This window comes from Chlamydotis macqueenii, chromosome 5 (genome assembly GCF_036417535.1).
Source record: "Chlamydotis macqueenii isolate bChlMac1 chromosome 5, bChlMac1.mat, whole genome shotgun sequence".
Taxonomy (NCBI): domain Eukaryota; kingdom Metazoa; phylum Chordata; class Aves; order Otidiformes; family Otididae; genus Chlamydotis; species Chlamydotis macqueenii.
Window position 1 is genome coordinate 62,355,144 of NC_141560.1, and position 20,707 is coordinate 62,375,850.

Sequence of the window (20,707 nt, forward strand, 5' to 3'; positions counted from 1 at the left end):
TAGTAGACTACCTGACTACTCAGGTAGGTTCAGGTTCCCTACGTGCTTAAAATCTGGATATAAACCTTCTTCTGTTGGCGTTCAAGAAAAAATATCTTCTTTATAACATTATATGTAAGCAAATGAAGGCTTATTGCATTATTCATTGGCACTGTGCAAAATATTTAGAATAAAAGTCTATGTCCAAAAATATTTTGTTCTGACCTTTGGTTAACACGAGCATCTGTGACGGTAAGTCTTCCTGCTTAGCTCTTCCTGCTCTGTATGTCTGCATGGGCATGCATGCTGGGAGTCCAACTACATTGCCAACAGTGCACCTAGATAGCCTTTGCAGGGGTGGTTACTAGAGCATTTTTGTAACTTCCATTGGAAAGGGAAGATCTTCATCAGAAAATAGAAAAGTATGTGTCCACTGTTAAAGCATGTCTGGCAATAGCACAGAAGAGGAAGCAATTGTCTGAAATTTGGGTTCTGACTACACAGATTAAAAAAATGTTAAAAACATTGTTGATCTCTAACTCTATGGCATTACCTGTGTGAATTCTTGGTTCGTAATTCTTTTACTTTGCCATCACCTCCTTTTCCAGCCTAGGACAGCACAGTGGCTTACTGCATCGTACTGTTCTTGATTGCTTCTATTCCTGTGACCTCCTCGATGAAGCCAGAGGAGCAACAGCACAGCAGCATCATTATCCTTCCTTAGAGGTACTCTGCCTGGAGGTACGTGTGCCATGTATTTCCTGACTCTCTTTCCAGAGTGGGTCTGCCCAAAAGGATCATAGTATTTAGGTGTGTCCTGGTTTCGGCTGCGATGGAGCTGATTTCCTTCCCAGTAGCTGCTGTGTTTTGGATTTAGTATGGGATTTGGTATGTGAAGAATCTTCATAATACACTGATGTTGTTAGTTGTGGATAAGAGATCAAGGACTTTTTCCAGCTTCCCAGGTTTTGCAGGGCCTGTTGTGAAAGGATGAGGGGTAATGGTTTTAAAATAGAGGGAGGTAAATTCAGACTAGATATAAAAACCAAATTTTTTACAATGAGGGTGGTGAAACACTGGAACAGGTTGCCCAGAGAGGTGGTGGATGCCCCATCCCTGGAAACGTTCAAGGCCAGGTTGGAAGAGGCTCTGAGCAACCTGATCTGGTTGGAGATGTCCCTGCTCCTTGCAGGGGGGTTGGACTAGATGACCTTTAAAGGTCCCTTCCAACCCAAACTATTCTATTAGCATTATTTATACTTATTAGTATTATTATATTTTCCTTTACTGTGCTAGTAAACTGTCTTTATCACAAGCCACAAGTTTTCCTTTCTTTCTGACTCTCTTCCCCATCGCCCCTAGGGAGGGGGAGTGAGCAGCTGCCGGGTTCTTAGTTGCTGGCTGGTGTTAAACCACAAGAAGATGGTACTACAGACCTACATTCTCATGTGGTCTTCCCATTTTTCTTCTCTTTCCCTCGACCCTTTTTCCTTTGTACTTTTTAAGGAAAAGTGGCAAAAGGGCAGGTTTTTTTTTTCTCATTTAGTAATCCATTTATTGTCATGTGTTATATGTACAGAAACACTGTTGGTTCTTCTTCTGAAGTTACTAGGCTTGGTTCTTTGCACGCTTTCAAAAGAGTGAATTGAGCAGTAATGCCAGAGGAACTGTAGATGTTGCATCTGTGTCAGACAAGTTAACAAGAAGAAAGAATTAGGCTTAGTACTTTGAAGGGGAAAAAAAAAAAGAAGTTTTATATAGACCAAACCCCTGTCTTAGGCTCAAAAGAAAAGAAAATAATCAGCAAAAATTGAAGGAGCATTGGGGATAGTTAATACAGAAAACAAGAAATACCTCTAAATGTTCCTCAAGCTCTACCTTTACATGTCCTCAGACGCCATTACTTGTCAGTCTTTTACTAAAGGCCAGGAAGAGTCCTGTTCTTGAGGGACGATTAATGCTCCCTATCAACAGTGCAATTCACACAACCACTGGTAATTGCATAGCTGTGCAGTTATTAGTCATAGCAAAGTAGACAAAGACCTGTCTTAAAAATTAAAAAAATAGGATAAATTCCTATTTATCCTTCACTTGATCCTATTTATGCATCAGGATAAATTCTGACTCAGAGATCTGAATATTTCTTGTCCCTATTATTTTTGTTCTGCTTTATTTTCCTTGCGTTTTGATCCTTTTGCCACATGGATATGTGGTAGATCATTGAAGAAAGCAAAATATGGAAAGCCATGCCATTACCATATTGTCAGAAAATAAGAAGTTGCAGCACCTCAGTGGAAGAATCTAGCTTTTTTTTTTAATCATGGAGAATGGGTCATTCAGCCTGGAGGTCCTGGGCTCAGTCACAGTACTCTGAGGACAGTGGTTCTGTGTGACACTGATGCAAGGAAATAATTTACTTCAGGAAAGGAGCTGTAATAGATAGTGTTTTGGTAGTGGTTCCCTTGCTTTTGAGGTCAGGTGAGGAAAAGCTAGTATTAAAAAAAAAGAAAAAAGTGTATCATGGGGTGCTAATTCTCTGGTCTTCCATATTCAGTACTTCAGTAGCACAGGAGACTGAATGTGTTTTTCTTTCAGTCTTTTTACAACTCACATAAAATACAAGTATTCCCAAAACCTAACTTATTGTCTCCTCCTTGCATCACCATCTACAGCTTGGCACACTGACATTATTCCTGGTGTTCCTTCCTTCCCCATAGGGTTGATGAATTTGTTTTCTTCTGACAAAGATGTGTCTGTGTGATTGGGTATGATTTTATTTTATATAAACTGCTTAGAAACTTGTGGCGTGGACTTGGACTTCAAGGACTTGTATTTTCTTTTAATTTACTTTTGTGTCTGTCCCAAACTGTGTGCTCCTGTCCTGCACTCTTTAGAGGAAATAATGATACTTGGTCTCTTTTGTGTGGGTTTATTTTTTTTTTTTAAAGCAGTTTGAAGACCATAGATACTAAATACTTGGTTAATGCTGCTTGTCACAAAGTAAAATTTTGGCCAAAAGGATAGGGGAGAAATGAGGAAATAATTTCTATTCCCCCAGTCACGCTCGCTGAAGTTCAGCTTTCTTCCCTTCCCCCCCCCCCCGCTTTGTTATTTTACAGGACAGACTGTGGCAAACCGGGACTGGACCAGAACTCCCCCATCACTGTTTTCTGTTTCTGTTGCCGAACACGAAGGAAACGAGAATTGAGGTAGGAAAGTGCAGGGGAGGACAAGGACTACAGCCAGCGGGTGTCCGCCCCGCCTAACCGGATTTTGTAGCTGTTTTGTCCCGCTGTTCTGTGCGAAGTGGGTCTGGTCGCTCGCCCGTGGTGTAAGCAGTGGGCTCCCTTCCAGGGGAGCAGGGCCTGCTGTCCAAATCGGCCCCGCAGCCCCCTCTGTTACCGAGATCCGCGCGCAGGACGCGTGCAATGCTGGTAAACCGCCAAGAGTTCCGAAATTTGCCTCGCCTCACTCGGTAACCTGTTTCACCCCGGCTGGTGGGAGGAGCCGGGTTTGGGGCCGGCCTGACGCGCCTCCTTTCAGAGATGCTCTGCCCCATATCCCCCGCCCCCACGCGTGCCCGGCGGCACCCGGAGGCGGGACCGGTCCCGCGGGAGTAGCGGGGCGGGGCAGGGCGGGCAGAGTGCCCAGGTGGAGCGGTGGCTGCTGGCTGGCGAGCGCGGGCGGCCGCCATGGAGGCGCTGGCGGTGAGGGGCCGGGAGGGAGGTGGCGCGGGGCCGTGTGGCGGGCCGTTCCGCTGACCGCCTGCGCTTCTCCTCACAGGGCGCCCCCGTGGCCATCGCCGTCGCCGTGGTAGCTGCATCCGCCCTGCTGCTGCTGCTGCTCCGGAGGACAGGGCGGGGGGGCAGCGGCCTCGTCACCTTGCAGGACCCTCTCGCTAAATACCCGCTGCGGCTGCTGGACAAGGAGGTGACCGGGCGCCCGTCCGAGTCCCCTCCGTCGGCCCGGCTCTGCGGGCGGTCGTGCCGGCCCCTGTGCTGCCCGTCGGGGGCGGGGCCGGTTGGTCGGTTGGCCCGTGGGGGGTCTGAGGGGCGGTTGATCTGTTGGCCTGGGCGGCTCTGAGGGGCGGTTGTTCCGTTGGTGAGGGGTCTGAGGGGCCGTTGGCCGCGGGCTGCCCCAGGCTCAGGGCCCTCGAGGGGCGGCTGTGACACCCGCAGCCAGGCTGCTGTGTTTCGCTGGGGTACGGCAGGATTCTTGGAAGCATTTATGCCTACGCAACGGTGTAACGGTTGTTTCAGATGGAGAGTGGACTCATTGCTTTGTAAGCTTAAAGTCCTAGTTTAGAGCTGTGCTCCTGCCGTGATTTCTGTCGAGTGTGCACCAGTGAGAAGTAACGCCAACAGCCTGTGCTTCTGCGCGGCCTGTCTTGCCTGATCGTTGGCTGCAAATTATGAAGTGTGCTCACTGGCCTTGGGCAACAGAGGCTTCCAGACTTTCTTGATGTAAAGTTGCTGTAGGAATTGCACACACAGCAAAAGTCACTGCGAGTGGAATTAAAGAGGAAAATACATTGGTTCTAAAATTTCTGGTCTATTTAAACTTTATTTTTCAAAGCCATTTCTACTTCCCTTCCTAGCATGCTAACAAAGAACAGGGTTGCTAACGCTTATCTTGTTAAGTAGAGTTTGAAATTCAAAGCAGTGGTGATGTTGACCTCATTCTGATATTGCTTGTTTTTTTTCAGGAAATCAGTCATGATACCAAGAAATTCCGTTTTGGGCTACCTTCACCAGATCATGTACTAGGATTACCTGTAGGTAAGTACTGAAAACACTTGATTACATGTGTTTCTAGTTTTTCGGATTTATAACTGTACTCGTAGTTCTTGGACTTCTGACTGGGAGTTCAATGCTCAGGAAAGCAAGGAGTTAAAGCTGCATCTGAATGCTGCTGTGTGAGAGAGAAATGTCAGATTTCCCGAAGGGTTGTATTTCTGATCTTTTGTGTGGGTGCTTTGTTCTGCTTGTGTTAAATTGTGTAGTGTAGTTTAGAATAAGAACAGTGAAACTGAACTGAGTCTGATGAATTCGGCACCGGTCAGGATATAAGCAAGAATGGTGTCTGTCAAAGCTTTTTCATGTTTATTTGCATTCTGCTTCCATCTGGTGCCCTCAGTTTGTTGTTAGCTGCTCTCATGCTTTTGACAAATACAGTCACACTTGTAGATGAGAAAGAGAACAACTCTTCTGCCCAGGGAGCTTGTAACTGTTCTGTGCAGAACAAAGGGGAAAATACAGGTACTGTATACAGAAGATGCTGCAATATTCAGAGCGTTTTTTTGTGCGTGCACTTACCTTTAATTTACATACATGCATACATGTACAACTTTGTCTTCTTTCTGTAGCATGAAGTTCAGTTCAGATTAGCATTGGCACAGTCTTCTTTCCTGTACCCTGCAAAACTGATGGCATTGAACTTTGGACCTTGAATTAATGGTAATCTATGCAGGGGAAAGTCTCCCTTTCAGATCTGCAGATGTGGCAGATGTCGCCTTGTTTGTGTTGTTGTACTGTGTTTTGCAGTTTCCCTTGCTGTATGGCAAATGTCAGGGTCTTTCCCAGTCCATGCTGTGAGCACATCCTTCTTGCATGCTGCCTGTCAAGGGCAGCAGTCTTATTCCAAACTGTCTTCTGGCTTGTATGGGAAAGTGCAATTGAATCGTCCACATTAACTAGACAAATGATAAATTAATTGAGATGTGCTCTGCAGTGCTTATGTTTGTCCAGACTTAAGAATTTAGGAATAAGATCCTGAAACTTTATGGACCAGATTACGTCCTGGGCAATTCCTGCCTTCTGCTTTTTACCAAGATCATTTTGGTAAAAATAGAAGTGTTTTCTGCCAGCACTGTCCCTGTTTTTTTTTTTTTTTTCCATACAACTCCTCTAGGTTAGTGCTGTCTGGCTGAGGAGACTACTCTTGGTAAGGACTTTCAGTTCTTTTAATCATCAGAAATAAACAACTGTCTCTGCCTATGGGAGCATTAGGTTGGGCAAAGAGCTCGCAGTGGAGAGCAACATCCAGTGCTGTGGAAGCCGCAGCGTTATGGCGGCAGGAGTTATGGAGAAGGAATATGGCCCAAGGCGTTGTTCTTGATATCTTGATGCAGAATCTCTGGGAATTTTGCTCTGAGAGATTGTTGCTATTAAGCCAGAATACTTATTTCTTTGCCTGTGTGAATCGGTGCGTCCTTACTTCATTAATGAACATGAGAACAGCAGAATCCCAAAATACAGAGAGCACTTGAGAATGAGCAATAGACTTTCTATCTCAGTATTTTACTATAAACTTTCTACTTTCCTGGTATCTTATCCTTGATTTTGTAATGTACTCACTTTCCTCAGTTACCTCATGCACCAGGAACTCTAGCTGAAAAAATAAGAGACTAGATTTTTTTTATACAGCATTTATATCATAAAGATTTTCTCCGTCATTGCTTGTGTTTAACAGGTTACAATACCAGATTTTCTCTCTTGTCTTGTCCTCCAGGCCTGAGAAATGTTTGAGACCGAGGATGAAAAATAAATAATCAGATTGTAATTCTTTCTCCCTAGGCCAACACGTTTACCTTTCTGCAAAAATCGATGGTAATCTGGTGATTCGAGCCTATACCCCAGTTTCCAGTGATGAGACAAAAGGTTATGTTGATTTAATTATAAAGGTAAATTTTGGTTTCCTTTAATATAGATAAATTGCTTACTTGAAGGAGGGAAAGTACTTCATTTTGGTGAAATACAGAGTTTATTTTGTTTGATCTTCTTTTGAATAGGATGACTGCATGGCAAACAACTCATTTCGCATTATCCTTGAATAGTAAGTTGAATCCTGTGTATGTGCATGGATGTGTATGTCACTGAGAGAGAGCAGAGGCAGGGTAGGTGGAGAAGCGAATCACTTCTTTGGCAGTACTGCAGAAACTTCCCTAGTGGTTTGTTTTTGGTTTGTTTTTTTTTTTTGCAATACGCGAATAGTGATTGCTCTCCCTCAAGCTGCCTGTGCTGCTACTCGTACTTACTGCTAATAGCTGTAAGTAGAAGACAAGTCAGTGAGAACTGCTATATTTGGTGTCGCTACAGAGATTGCAATTACACGTCTGCAAGTGTTAGAAATTGTGCTTATGGGTTTATTGATTAAGAAAATGGGATACAGAAAGAAGAAAAGTCCTTTATGCAGGATGATCTGATCTCAAGACTTCTGGATTTTCTAATCCTTTTCTATGGTAGAGTTTGTCCTTAGGCTAAAATCTGACCTTTTTTTTTTTGTGCACTTTGTTCTTCATGCTACAAGGATGGTGAATTGTTATTAACTACTTATTATGTGCTTTGCAAGGTGAAAGAGCTATCGTGTCTGAAGTATTTGGGAAAGTCTTAAAAAGAAAAGATGTAGCAGTGCATTTATTTCAGACAGAGCGGTTTCATAAATGGGGTAACATAAGGTCCTTACTGGAGGGACAGTGAAATGAGGGCATCAGTACATAATCTGCTTGCCACCTAGTCCTGTTAGCCTGGCTGTTTGCAGAGCGCATAGCAATGTGTGCATGAAGAGAGCATTTAACTTACTTTGGCTGCTTCCTGTTGCAAGGCACAACAGATAACTGAGGGCAAAGAATTGTCTCAATTTCTTTCTCGGATGCTAAATTGCAGACCTGCAGTATTGTGTTCTAAAGTTTGTAATATTGTCCGCAGGAAAGCTAGTGATTGATATACTACAAATTATTGTTTTTATAGGTCTACCACAAAAATGTGAATCCCAAGTTTCCAGAAGGTGGGAAAATGTCCCAGTACCTCGATGACTTGAAGATTGGAGATATTATTGACTTCAGAGGGCCAAATGGGCTCCTTGTCTACAAGGGCGCAGGTACTGGGATGTGAAGGTGGGAGAGCAAAAGGCAGGAACTTGTACTGGTTATTTGCAGAGGTATTTTATAAAACTTGACAACTTTGTAGAGATTCTTTTTTTAAAAAAATTGGAAAAGAGAAAATCTACCTTTCTTGGTCTTGACCAAGAGCCTATCAGAGTTGATATGATGGGAGAATACTTTCTGTTTACTTAGTGTGAGGAATAGCTGGTTATTGTCTCACTCCTGGGACCATATAATTCAATCTGAAAAAATTGCTATCGCATTGTATTAGTAACAGAAGACTGCACTGGAAATAATACCGTAGCTATATGTATGGAGGGAGATGGTTCTTAAACAAGGGAGGTTGTGGTCTAAAATGCCCTCTGAGGATCTCAGGATTGTTACTGAATAACCCCGCTGAATGAGAGCCAGCTCCATGTCAGAATTAAACTAGGTCTGAGTTGACTGGGAGGAAATAAGTTCAGAGAACTAATCCTCTTTCAAGATGCAAGGGAAAGATTTTGCTGTGATCTTGACTGAGAGGGACTGTGCACTTAACTCATACTTCGGAGGGTTAAGAGCTCAGCGCTTCTCTGGCTCCTGAGCTTTTATGATGAGTAATATAGTGTTGAATCCTTTATATCTCAGAGGAAAGGAGTGATGCATGTTTTACAAACGTTCCTTTCTGCTCTGCTTTGCTGCCATAAAGAGTAGTAGCTAGGAGAGCTTGTTACTAGTTACAGATCTCTTAAGATTGGAATATGACAAGTGCTTTTCATATAGGATACTTTTCATGGGCTTTTCGCTTTACTTCATCCTTGGAGATTCAATTCAATTCAGTTACAAACTGTCTGCTTTTGTGGCAGTTCTGAAGCAATGGTATACTCGGGTGCAGAGCAGAAATCAGCAAGGTTTTCTCATTACAGGAGGCAGTCACCTTGCTGACTGTGAGTGTCATGGGGATCTCAGTAATTGGAAGTGAATTGCAGTAATAAAGTGTTTGATAAATGCATGCAAGGCTCCAACATTCCTGATTCAAATCTTTGCAGGGGTTCTTGCTTGATGCTGGTTTAATACAACTCCATTGACTGTGGACACGCAAATGGCTAGATCCATGGTATAAGTGAGGATGATGAAGCTGGCCTAAGAAACCTGCTTCTCTGTAGCAGAGGCTGTGGTTACCTTTAGCTACCACTAACGTTCACAGTTCTGAGTTGTGTTCTCAGCAGTGATGTGGGAATCCTTGAGTTCATTATAAATTATGTTGAGGAGCAGGAAAGGAGTAAATCAGTTGTTCAAAGCTAGAATTGGAGTTTACAGAGACAAAGGTTTCTACTCTTTGTGCTCAGTGCTGTGCTGAATCCATTTAGCATTTCCAGAAGATCTCTCCCAATTAATTGGTAGGCTATAGTAATTTATTCACATGGAAATTGTATCAATGTTTGTTTGGGAGTTAATGATGTGCCTATATTTGAATATTTCATCTAGGTAACTTTCTTATCAAGCCTCATAAGAAGTCCGAAGCAGAGAAAAAGTTTGCAAAGCACATTGGGATGATAGCTGGAGGAACAGGTAAAACTACTCTCACCATACGGAATGCCTAGAGGAGGAAGACAGATGTCTTTATGGATATGTGTGAGGATGTCAAACACTGTACTTTAGTAGCAAAGCACTTCCACCTACATTTCTTTCTGTGAGTGTTTGGTTACACTGAGGCTTTCTGGAGGCTTGAGCTCAGTCCTGGGAGCTAGCAGCGTCAGAGTTTTAGTCTTCATTTACATGCAGCCTCAGAGGAATCACTTCATCTCTCTGACCTTCAGTGTTAAAGATAAACAAATATTTTAGGAGAATGTCTTGAGGGTAAAATTACTGTATGTGATAGGGAATGCTGAAGAGGAAAGCCCTAGATACAAGTATTCTGGGTTTGTTTTTGTTTTGAAATGATTTGTAATCATAGAAACCCCCAACCTGTGCATTTGGCATGGGTCAGAAATTCAGAGGTATGTAGCCCTCTGCAACGCCTGAAGCTCCCTCTGAAGACTGAAGGAAGGCAGCATTAATATTGAAACTGTAGCCTTATGTGGGTTGAAAAGAAATACCCGTTTTTTAACTGCTTTCTGTTTTGTCAGGAATAACTCCTATGCTGCAGCTGATCCGTCATATCACAAATGATCCGAAGGACTCCACAAAGTGTTACCTTCTTTTTGCTAATCAGGTGAGTATACAGACTCGTCTGTTTTCCTTCTTAAATGGCCTACTTTTTTTGCTAGCCTCTGAGCTTTTTAAACTGATGCGACATTAACCTCTGGAGAAAATACTGCTCCACATGTTTCATACTTCGCTAGTGTCTTTGGATTTGTATTTTCACCCAAACATTTATGAGAAAATATTATCTCAAATAGGACATTTTAAAATTATCAGTACAGGGAGGAGCAGAAAATGGTTATTATGTAAAGTTTTTAATCTTAATTTCACTTACACTCCTTAATTCCTGTATTAGAGAATAAATAGTGTGAACAGATCCTTATGCTTCCACTCATTTTTATCCTTCACTGATTTCAAGGAAACAGGATTTTGCTCCATTAATCCATTTTTGCAGTTAGCCTTCACCATGCTGGTACAGGGCTGTATTTGCCAGGCTCAGAGACAACGCCAGCTAATTGTGATTTTAGCCTGGATTTAAAAGTTGTTCAAATTACCATCTTTAAGACAGTGTTTAGGTGGCTATTAAGTCTCATAGTTTGTTGTTCTTAATCTGAATTTACGGAAGCCTGTGTTGGTAACAGCCTATCATGCCTATCATGTAAAGGGGAGGGGGAACTTTCTTAGTTTGAATGAGTTATCGTTGCGTTTGTCTTGTTGAATGCCAGATGAGCTCACGTAAGAGGGCATCTTGAGATGGTCTGGCGCTAAACAGCAGTCTCATTTTGCAGACAGAAAAAGATATATTACTGCGAGCCGAACTAGAAGACATTGCTAAGAGGCACCCTGATCAGTTCACACTCTGGTATACACTGGACAGACCTCCACAAGGTAAGTTATTGGTACACGCTGGAAATGCCCTTGCTCATCGCTGTACAACTAATCAGAGTTTCACTGTTGTTCAAGGGGCCATTCGTAGAGTATCAGTTCTTCTTGTCTTACGCTTTTAAACAACAAAGACCCCCCAGCCCCTCAGAAGCAAGCCTTGCTACACCACCTCTTTTGAATAGTGATCTAAACCAGGTGGCCCTTAGAAAGTGTGAACTAATAATTGACTCCTGTTGGGTCAGGCGTGTTGCTCAGTGGATCTTTTGGTATATTTCAGGATGTGCCAGTTTGGGGCACTTTGAGCAAAAGTTACAGCACTCTTTTGGGCTATCTCCCAAATCAGGTTATGTTAGCATTTTGTTGGCAGTAAATTGCTTAATGCCTGTAAATAATACATGCACATCTTGTTTCGCAGCAGCTCTAGATTAGATTCTGGTGAAACAGAGCTGCCACGTGTATAGATTAAGGCATTAACTAGGCTGATGTAGCACTCAATTAGAAATGGAGGGAGAGGTTGAACTCCGCTAAATCTCCTTTGTAACTTGAGTATTCATGTTTGCTGATGTTGTAAGTGGTAAGCTTTTATTTAACAGGCCTAAGAGCCAAACTGAGTCAGGTCAAAGTTCTGTACCTGTTGTCAGCAATAGCCATGAGTGGATGGCCAGAGAAGAGTGATCAGCGGGCCTTGATACTCTTTCAGTCTTAAGTATTTCTCAGTTCTGAGCCAACTGTGTCTCTTCAGATACAGTAAATCTCAGTGAACCACTTTTGTATGAACTTACTGCGTCTCCTTTGGAGCTTGTGTGAGCTTTATGGCAGTCTGTTAGTGGTTCCATAGGATTAGCACTTTTGTGTGAAGAACAGCTTCCTCTGGTTTGCATGTGCCTCTTAATTCTTGTGCTGGAGGAGAGCGTGAATAGGTCTTCATGGTACTAATTATACAGACATCTATCAATCACCCCTGCTGCCCCATCTCTTCTGTCCTGAGGATTGCGGGTATTCCCCACGTAGCAGTGGTTACATACCTTTGCTCATCCTTGTTCTCTCAACCTTTTCCAGCTCTACTGTGTCCTTTGTTGAGCTGAGCAGATCAGAACTGAAAAGCAGTAGTCAAGATGCAGGCGAGCTCTGTATTTTAATTTGATGTGGTGTTCCCTTTTCCTTTCCCAATACTTCTTAATATTTCATACGCCTTTTCACTGCTGCTGTTTCCATAACCCCAATATCCTGCTCGTGATAAATGAGCTTAAAGCACATATTTTTATATGTGAAGGCAGGATTCTTTTTTCCTGCTTGGTTCACTTTCAATGGCAGTTGCATTCAGTAATATTAATGCTTGAAATAATTTAGCATTTCTTTGACCTTTTTTCTTTTCTCTCTCATCATTTAACTACAGAACAGAACTTTTGTCATCATCACACTTTGTCGCCTCACCACTCAATCTCTTGTCCAGGTTTTTGTTGTTGTTTGTTTTTTTTTTTGTTTTTTTTTTTGTTTTTTTTAATGTGTTGGATGGTACAGGTCGCAATACCTCTCTCTGCACAACCCCTGCTGGGTGACCTTGTTTCACTGGAGAAGCTGATTGACTCTTCCTGTTTATTCTTGCCTGCCGTCTGATTTCTTTTAAATCTATAATTTATTCCCAGGCTTTCATGTCTTGTTAACCAGATCCTTGTTATACACATGCTTGTTGTCCCTATGAAGGGGACCACTAGGTTTGAGCTCAGTGAGAGATTTAACCTTCACTTGGCTTGCAGTGATGGTGGCAAACTTTGTTGTACTCACAAAGCAGCTGAAAAATCAGCATACCCAGTTTAAAAAGGCTTCAGACTGCACAGAGATTCAAACTAGTAGTTTAATGTCTTTGTTTCAGATTGGAAGTACAGTTCTGGCTTCATCACTGCAGACATGATTAAAACCCACCTCCCTTCCCCTGGCAGCGAGACACTCATTCTCATGTGTGGGCCACCACCTATGATTCAGTTTGCCTGTCAGCCCAACCTGGACAAACTCGGCTATCCCAAGAGCAGTACCTTTTCTTATTAACACATTTCTTACCTGATGTCATCTGATTCCTTTTTGTAAGTAAACAAAGTACTGCATATTTTTCTACAGGAACAACTGATATGTAACTGTGCAGTATTTCTTTTTGTGTGTGTATTTTTAACTGCTTAATGTAATTTCTGTGGTTTATAATTCATAATTACCTTTGTGTGTTTTAATACTAAGAAGTTGAGAGATCACCTTGAATTGTGTGGAAGTAACTTGGACTAACTTTTTAAATTAGTATTAAATGTTAATTCTGAGGAAAAACAACAACTGAGTGTAATCGGAGAGGTAGGACAGAGATTAAACCACTTGTTTGTTAACATGGGTATGGAATGTGGGAGAGGGCTATAAAACTGGACTAGAATTATTTGACTGTGTTTTACAGGTAATTCATTTAGTGCGTCCTGGGGAAGGAAAGTGCAAAGAACAGTTTTGGCTTTTTTATTGGTTGTTTTGTTGTTGGTTTGTTTTTGTTTTTTCTTTTAATTAAATGCTATTTTACAGCCCTTTACTAGGAACTAAGCAAGAAGTCACAGTATGCTATTGAAAAGTGTCTGAGCAGCATTTGGGTAACATGCAAATTGCTTATTACTGTAACAGAAATTCTCACTAGTGTGAAATTTATTCAGGAGGATTACATAACTTCATGCTTTTTTCCAACAGCCTTAACTAAACAACCACTGCCAACTGCATATGGAAGCTCCGGGCTGCATACACAGACATAACTATCCAGTGGTGTTACATCATATTAATGTCATTCTCTAAGTGTAGAGCTTGCTCTTTTGGTAGTTTCAGAAATTTCCTTTGCTTAAGAGAAAACACGGCTTTTTACTTCTATTGTAAGCTAAGAGATCAACCACACTTATTTGTGTGAGAATCAATCCACAGTCAGCAAGAGATGGAGGAACATTCAGAATTTATTCTTAACAGTAAAAAAAAAAATAAGCATTTATGCCTATGTTATGCTAATTAGGATTTCTTACTCTAGATATATTAAGAAAAAATCAATAGTTTTGTAGATTGACTATTCACAGCCAAGTTAGCACAACACCACACTGAGTTATAAATACACCATGAAAAGAAATCTGAAAATCAGAGAATCATAGAATGGTTAGGGTTGGAAGGGACCTTCAAAGGCCATCTAGTCCAACCCCCCTGCAAGGAGCAGGGACATCTCCAACCAGATCAGGTTGCTCAGAGCCCCGTCCAACCTGGCCTTCCAGGGATGGGGCATCCACCACCTCTCTGGGCAACCTGTTCCTGTGTTCCACCACTCTCAGTGTAAAAAATTTTTCCTAATATCTAATGTGAATCTACCTCCTTCTATTTTGAAACCATTACTCCTCCTCCTTTCACAACAGGCCTGACTGAAGAGTTTCTCCTCCTTGTTCCTGTAGAGGCCCCATTTAGGTACTGGAAGGTCTCCCCAGAGCCTCCTCTTCTCCAGGCTGAACAGCCCCAACTCTTTCAGCCTGTGATATTAAGGCTGCCTCTGTTGGAGCAGCTCATCCTATTTGTTGTGCTGTAATAAGCCTGCTGGCTAATTAACCTGACAAAAGGTATTTCAAATGCCCATAGTACATGATCTGGTCACTAGTGTTGATGGCATTGCCAAATTAGAGATGTACTTGACTGATACCTTTACTGCCTTTTATTAAGCATTTTCAGTTTGCTGATGTGTAGACTGACTTCTCATTCCATTGTGACTTCATTGTTCAATGACTGAAAAAAATTTGCTGTAGTTTTACAACGTGGACAACAAAGTCATGTGTTTAGCTTTAAAATCTGACCATACAGCACAGAATAGCAACAAGTCTATTTTGTCAAGTGTTTTAAAGAAAAAAAACCATTTGTTTTATTATGGTACTTGCCTGATGCTCCTTAGTCACATTTTACACATCACAGAAGAATAATGTTTGTCTCCTATTGCTAAATATTCTATGAAAAATCTAACACTAGCTGGAATGAAGAAAGAACTGAAAGTGACAAGCAATATTGTTTACATCACCACCAGTTCTCATGCAACTATTGCAGAAGTGTTTTTACTGCAGTCTCCAGTCCTCAGGGCTGTTTGCAGCCATATGTTTAATTAGGTGTAGCTATGGAAAGAAAATAGGCTTATTACCATCCCCATCTTCCTGAGAGCCTGTGCTGTGTTTCAGACCAACCAGGTACAGGGCTCAGAAACCTCTGAACCATTCCGCCTACTCAGAAGGCTGATGAGCATCCTGATGCTTGCACATGTATGTCAGTACTAGCCAATCCAGACAAAATGTCAGTGTACAGAAAGAGTCCACCCAATAGTTTAAGTTAAAGAACTGTTGTTTAAAACCAAACAATGGATCATGCTGGAAATCCTGTTGCGCTTACCCTAAGGAGCACAGCGAAAACCATTCTTAAAGTTATATTAGTTAAATGTTGATTTTTCCTTGAGAGTGAACATCTTTGTGCACATGTAAAAAAAAATCACACAATAAAAAAAAAAAAAATCACTTCAAATGAAGCACCAGCTGTTGAGTCCATCAGTTTTTCTGGAAGTCTCGAAGTTACATTTCCCGCTACAGTTGTTCAGCCTCCTTTTGAATTAGGAAACGACCTGTGACCATGCCATCTTGATTGTCATCCTGATAAAAGCAAGGGCTTGATGGATAGCATTACGTTCCATTCTTCCCATTCTACACTGCACTTAAAGAAAAAGAGGGCAGGACATGTGCGAGTGAGAGGGATGAAAGATTAAAATCCTTTTATGGGAAGCAGTATCTGGCAAGATTGCAGTAGTAGGTTGTGAACCATTGCCACTGCACTCACCAGCATCCATCTGAATTTCTAGGTGGTTCTGATTCATCCATGTGCTAGTATAGAAAATCAATGATTCCTGCATTACAAGTTAATTATAAACATAAAAAAATTACAAAAGCTATTTCACATAACAGTACATAAACATACCATGTAAAATATGACTGAATAAAAGGATAAAACACCTTGCCAGTCTTGGCTTTCTGGACTCTGGGTAGGAGTACCACTTCTCTCTCAACACCTGCTTCACATTACATAGTGTGGAAAATAGTGTGGAGGAGAATTACCTGTAGTGCATCGCTACGCTGACAATAGTAAATGCTATGTGGTAAGTCTCATTGCCAGAAAAGAGGTAAAGCTTTTCTGCATCACGGCAGCAAGCTTCTGTCCACCCCGCTGGACAGGCATGAGGTATTATTAGTGTTCTTGGTCATGCTGAAACATCATCTCCAGTCTTCAAAGGTAGGTGTTAAAAATCTGCTGTCATTCAGCATCTCATCTTGGCTTAACATCGTCTGAAAAAAACAAGATATGAACAAGTAAGCCTGTTCAGTCAGGGGCCTGCAGTTAAAGAAATCAACTGTAATGAGATCAGATTCACGACAGAGGGGGTTAGAGCCACATAAAATTAAAAGGAATTTCTTGAATGCAGCTTCAAATAAACTATTATTTGCTTGAGGAAATTCTTACAGAGATTTTGTGTGTGGCATGTGGCTCAACTATGATACACAATTCTTCACTATACCTTTCAGTCAACTTCTATCTATATATTTTTAAACTTGCTGCTACGGAGTCAGGAATTAATAGTGATTTTTTTTTTTCCTGTAGTTGTTTTCTGTGGAGTTTTAGCTCATGTAAATTTTCAAGTCTGTACCTCTTTGTTAGACTTTGCTGTGACTGAGGCATTTGATGGTGACTACTTGCAAAATCTTTGAAGAATTGTTTTTATTTAAGAGGATGAATATCTGTCATTGGGTCAAAGAGATAGCAGAATTCACGAAAACTTACAATAGGCCTAAATGAAACTTAATTTCTATTGTCATTTAAAAATGGGGGCTTTTTTGGACTGTGAATGTGCAACCAGGCTATAAAGAGGTATTTAACAAGAACAGTGACCCACTGACACGTAACTGCCACCAGCAATGACCAACTTTCACCAAATTCTAGCAGAATACATTTGTGACTTTAAAACAAGAGAGAAATCAGTACATACCGTGAGATGGCTTATGCCTTGAGATAGAGCCCCTATTTGCATTACTGTTCCTTCGGAATGTTCCATCTGTAAAAGTATTCAGGAACTAGTTCAAATCAGACAGTATGTGCAATTTTATTCACTCTACATGCATCTTTGGGAGGTATCTGTGCCTGGACAAATGAAGTTATGATAAGTTTAAAAGCTCCAATTTCTGCACATGAACAAAAATGCCTCCGTCCTGTAAGGTATGTGAAAACGCATTTAACAATAGAGGAGTGAATCCTGATTAAGAAAGATCGATTCCGTCAAGCTTCAGCTGTAATTCACACAAGAAAATAAAAAGCTTAACTGTTATTATCAGTGAAGAGTAGTATTTTCCTGCCAGTGTAACACTCATTATACTTCCGGTAGTCATCTTCCACAGGCAAGGAGTAGGAGTCCTTCATGATACAGTCCTACCTCTTCTTAGATAAAAAGGTGATCAATTCTAGGGCACTGAGATTTCACTGCATGACCACATGCTCAGAAGTTATTAATAATTGAAAGACCATGCTCCTAGAGAAAAATCCTGTATTTTTGTAATGCTTGAACAGCTGCATAGCGTAAGCTGTTGGCTCAGAGTCAATGCATTCACTTGCAACTCATAAGTGTGCAAGTGGACATCCACCCTAAATTGTTGTCAGGATTTGGCACTGTCCCTGCTTAGGACCAGTACCTTTTTTGCTAAGGTGTACATTGAAAAGATTGGTTAGATAATGAACACAAATGAGATGTTAGATGCAGTAAACCATGCAAATGAAAAAAAAAAATTACTTTCACAGTTAGTCTTTTCAATTTTGTGGCCATTCTCTTATTAGGCTTAAAATGTTTTATCTCACTAAGGTCACTGAAGATAGTACAGTTTACCACAGCTTCCTCTGTCTGGCTCTTGTGTGTTGCCAAAGTTCACACAAGCCTCCAAGAGCTCCATTTTTCAGGGTTTACATCCCTTACACAACAGCAAAGTTGAATAAAATTTGATAGTTTTAATCTTCATCATTTGTCTGTATGATGTCTAGACACTGCTTCATTCACAAGTTCACTACTCCATAACAAAAGTGAATTATTTAAGTATTGGTTTATTAATAATTTTGCTCATTCCTGATGCATTGTTTTCACATATACTAAGCATAACTACTCCCCACTGTACATAATGAAAGAAAATTCAGTTGTATTCTTTGATTAATGTCTGTTAAAAATATACAATCCAGTTGTACTTTAATATATAACTTGATAGCTTTGTACAAATTAGTCCAAATAAATTTATTACATTAAAAAACACCCATAAAGATAATGACAAAAAGTAGCGTGCCATACTGAGATTATGAAAGCTAGAAGTACAGAAGTCTTGTGTTTACTGCAACCTCCACCTTAATTGTCAATATACATCGATCTTCATAGTGTAAAGGTGTTATATTCCTGAAAAAGGGCTTGAAGACGGATGAGTTTATTATGATGTTGATTAAAAAAATGAACCTGACATTTTTAGTACAGAACTTTCCAGTGTCCATAGCCAATACTTTCTCAATGAGTTCATGCGGTATTTGCTACATGCTAACATTTGGTTATTTGCAAGCTTTGGAATGCATGGAGAGGATGAGATGACAACGGCATCAGTCTGTCTGTCCCACCTGATCCAGTTCCTTATCAGTGAGTGGACTAAGTCCTTTGTATCCACCATAGTTTTTCTGAGTACCATTCGTAGCAGCTGGGTTTGTATCCATAGGACAAATGTAGTCCGTTGATTCATCAAATTTCTTTTTTCTTAAGTTTCCAAAATGTGAAAATCCAAGTTTCTTTGGCTAAAATAAGAAGACAACAACTTTTAAATAAGAAAAATACAGTTGTCCTTTAAGCATTAAAAAACCTCTCCTTTTTGATGTAATGCTATACCCTAGTCCTTACAGTACGTACATTCTTAACTAAATGCATTTTGTTGTTTTCAGATTGGGAGTTAGAGTTGATTTTAAATACATTTAGACAGCATTCCTTCTAAGCAAAGACAGAAGGGATTGCGTGCTTATTTCAGAAGCTGACTTAAACAGATACAAATCAAATGCTTTGGTATCTAGAGATTATAGAAAATGTAACACTCATTCTAGAACTGACCTCTCCCTGCCCATGTTTGTCCCTTATTTGTTTGTTTTCTAAGACAGGGGAGAGGAAGTCTGAAATTCTGAAATATCTCCTTTTTGAAAGCAGTACATACTCGAACTTTGGCAGTGGTGGTCAGAGGGGTGTATGCTGTCAACTCCATTATGTCTCTTTTTTCTTGTTGTGCCTCTGGTCCAATTAATACATTAAAATTGGTTGTTAGGTGGCGTCGCAGCAGGGTCTTTTGAGGTGGAATATTCAGCAGCATTGCTAGTGTGTCACCATTGAAGCGAGGCTCGAGAATCTATTAAAAACAGCAGAATATTTATTTTTAAATGGTTAAATATTTGTAATAGTAAAGCATTACAGTACTTTTCAGAGGGACTTCTCATTCTTACAAAGCTATCTATCTACATTAGACCTTTTATAACTAACTCACTAGAGTTGCAATGGGAAATAGATGAAAGTAGGCACTAAGAAATGCAGAGCGTGATCAGGCAAATACTTAATTCTATTTATCGTCAAACCTTACATTTGTTTGAATAAATCTGTTTTCATAATTTTCTGCTCTACTTTTACAGCTGTAACTGAGAGCATAAACATAATCTTAGCAAAATTTTTTCTATTTTCTTTTTGCAAAAATTCTACGGCACTAGAATCACACTATTTCAGAACTGACTTCACTAACCTGCAAATAATTCTGAATGTTTCAAATTAAAAAAATGTCATTCCTGATTGCTGGCAAGACTGCTGCAAGTTCAGAGCAGTTATTTACCTTGGCTCAGAATTCTATTAAAAGCACTCAAAGAAACACTCATTAATGCCGTATCAGTAAGTAATTTTCCCTTGGTACAGTGTTTTTTATTTTTACGTACTGCTGTTAAACACTCGTGCACAGCTCAGCTTTGAATATAAAAAATAGCAGTTCCTTTTTTATTTTAGTTTTCCTTTGTAAAAGTAAGATGCATGCATCAGATAAAGAGGCCTGATTATGCTGTCATATTGCAAATGTCAGTATTTTTTTCCTCCTGCTTGACAAACACCAGATAAAAGATGTTCTCTATTACAGTCGGTCAATTTTTAGTAGATATGTAGTAAAATGTTAAAAAGAATTCTTACAATCAGGCCACCGTGTACTCCACTTCCTCGAAGGTTTGGTGCATATTCTGCCAGATCGACTGATCTGAGCCATTCCATCACTCTGTGATTGGACCACTGAACCACTTCAGAAGGTGAAACGTTATTCTGTTGAAGTAACCAGAAAAGATGATGACAGCATAGCCTGCATTGTCACTGCACGTTCACAATATATATCCTCAGCTCCATTCCTCCTCTTCCTCAGAGTATTTTTTCCCTGATTCTAAGGTATTGTTTCTGTTTGAGGCCTCTTTCAAACATTCCCTGACAGGATGGCAGGCATATTCTAGTACAGATGAAACCCCATACATTGCACCAAGTACTAAAACAATAGAAACTACAGATGCTGAGTGTAAAAGAGGGAGCATTTTGAGAACGGTATTTAATACTAAAAGAACAAGCTATGCTGACCACGTAAGGCAAAAACCTTACAGTCTTTGAGAGTTAAAAATCAGGACAGGCAAAGAAAAAAACATTCCAAATCATTCTCTCGGAATTTCAATTAATTTACTTAAACTAAGCAAATA

General features: G+C 40.6%; 2 protein-coding genes across 2 annotated transcripts in view; one reads left to right on the forward strand and one right to left on the reverse strand.

The window, feature by feature from the left end:
• The first annotated feature begins 3,564 nt into the window (after window positions 1-3,564).
• Window positions 3,565-15,900, forward strand: CYB5R2 (cytochrome b5 reductase 2). Its single transcript, XM_086749033.1, has 9 exons — window positions 3,565-3,686; window positions 3,763-3,909; window positions 4,685-4,757; window positions 6,555-6,661; window positions 7,728-7,857; window positions 9,329-9,412; window positions 9,970-10,055; window positions 10,774-10,873; window positions 12,744-15,900. Exons 1-9 carry the CDS (start codon window positions 3,672-3,674, stop codon window positions 12,914-12,916), a joined length of 915 nt encoding a protein of 304 aa, XP_086605159.1. The 5' UTR covers window positions 3,565-3,671; the 3' UTR covers window positions 12,917-15,900.
• Window positions 13,383-20,707, reverse strand: part of PPFIBP2 (PPFIB scaffold protein 2) — a 111,228-nt gene continuing 103,903 nt past the window's right edge. The window contains exons 25-29 of the mRNA XM_086749034.1: window positions 20,163-20,288; window positions 19,159-19,347; window positions 18,581-18,751; window positions 16,929-16,994; window positions 13,383-16,230 (exon numbers count right to left, since the gene is read on the reverse strand). Coding sequence (XP_086605160.1) covers window positions 16,159-16,230; window positions 16,929-16,994; window positions 18,581-18,751; window positions 19,159-19,347; window positions 20,163-20,288 — 624 coding nt within the window. The 3' untranslated portion in view covers window positions 13,383-16,158. The remainder of the gene's footprint in view (window positions 16,231-16,928; window positions 16,995-18,580; window positions 18,752-19,158; window positions 19,348-20,162; window positions 20,289-20,707) is intronic.

What these genes read in the sequence shown, in the direction of transcription:
- CYB5R2 (XM_086749033.1), top strand. An exon ending in ATGTTGATTTAATTATAAAG is followed by an intron (nt 6,662 to 7,727) that starts GTAAATTTTGGT and finishes TTGTTTTTATAG; the next exon opens with GTCTACCACAAAAATGTGAA. An exon ending in GATGATAGCTGGAGGAACAG is followed by an intron (nt 9,413 to 9,969) that starts GTAAAACTACTC and finishes CTGTTTTGTCAG; the next exon opens with GAATAACTCCTATGCTGCAG.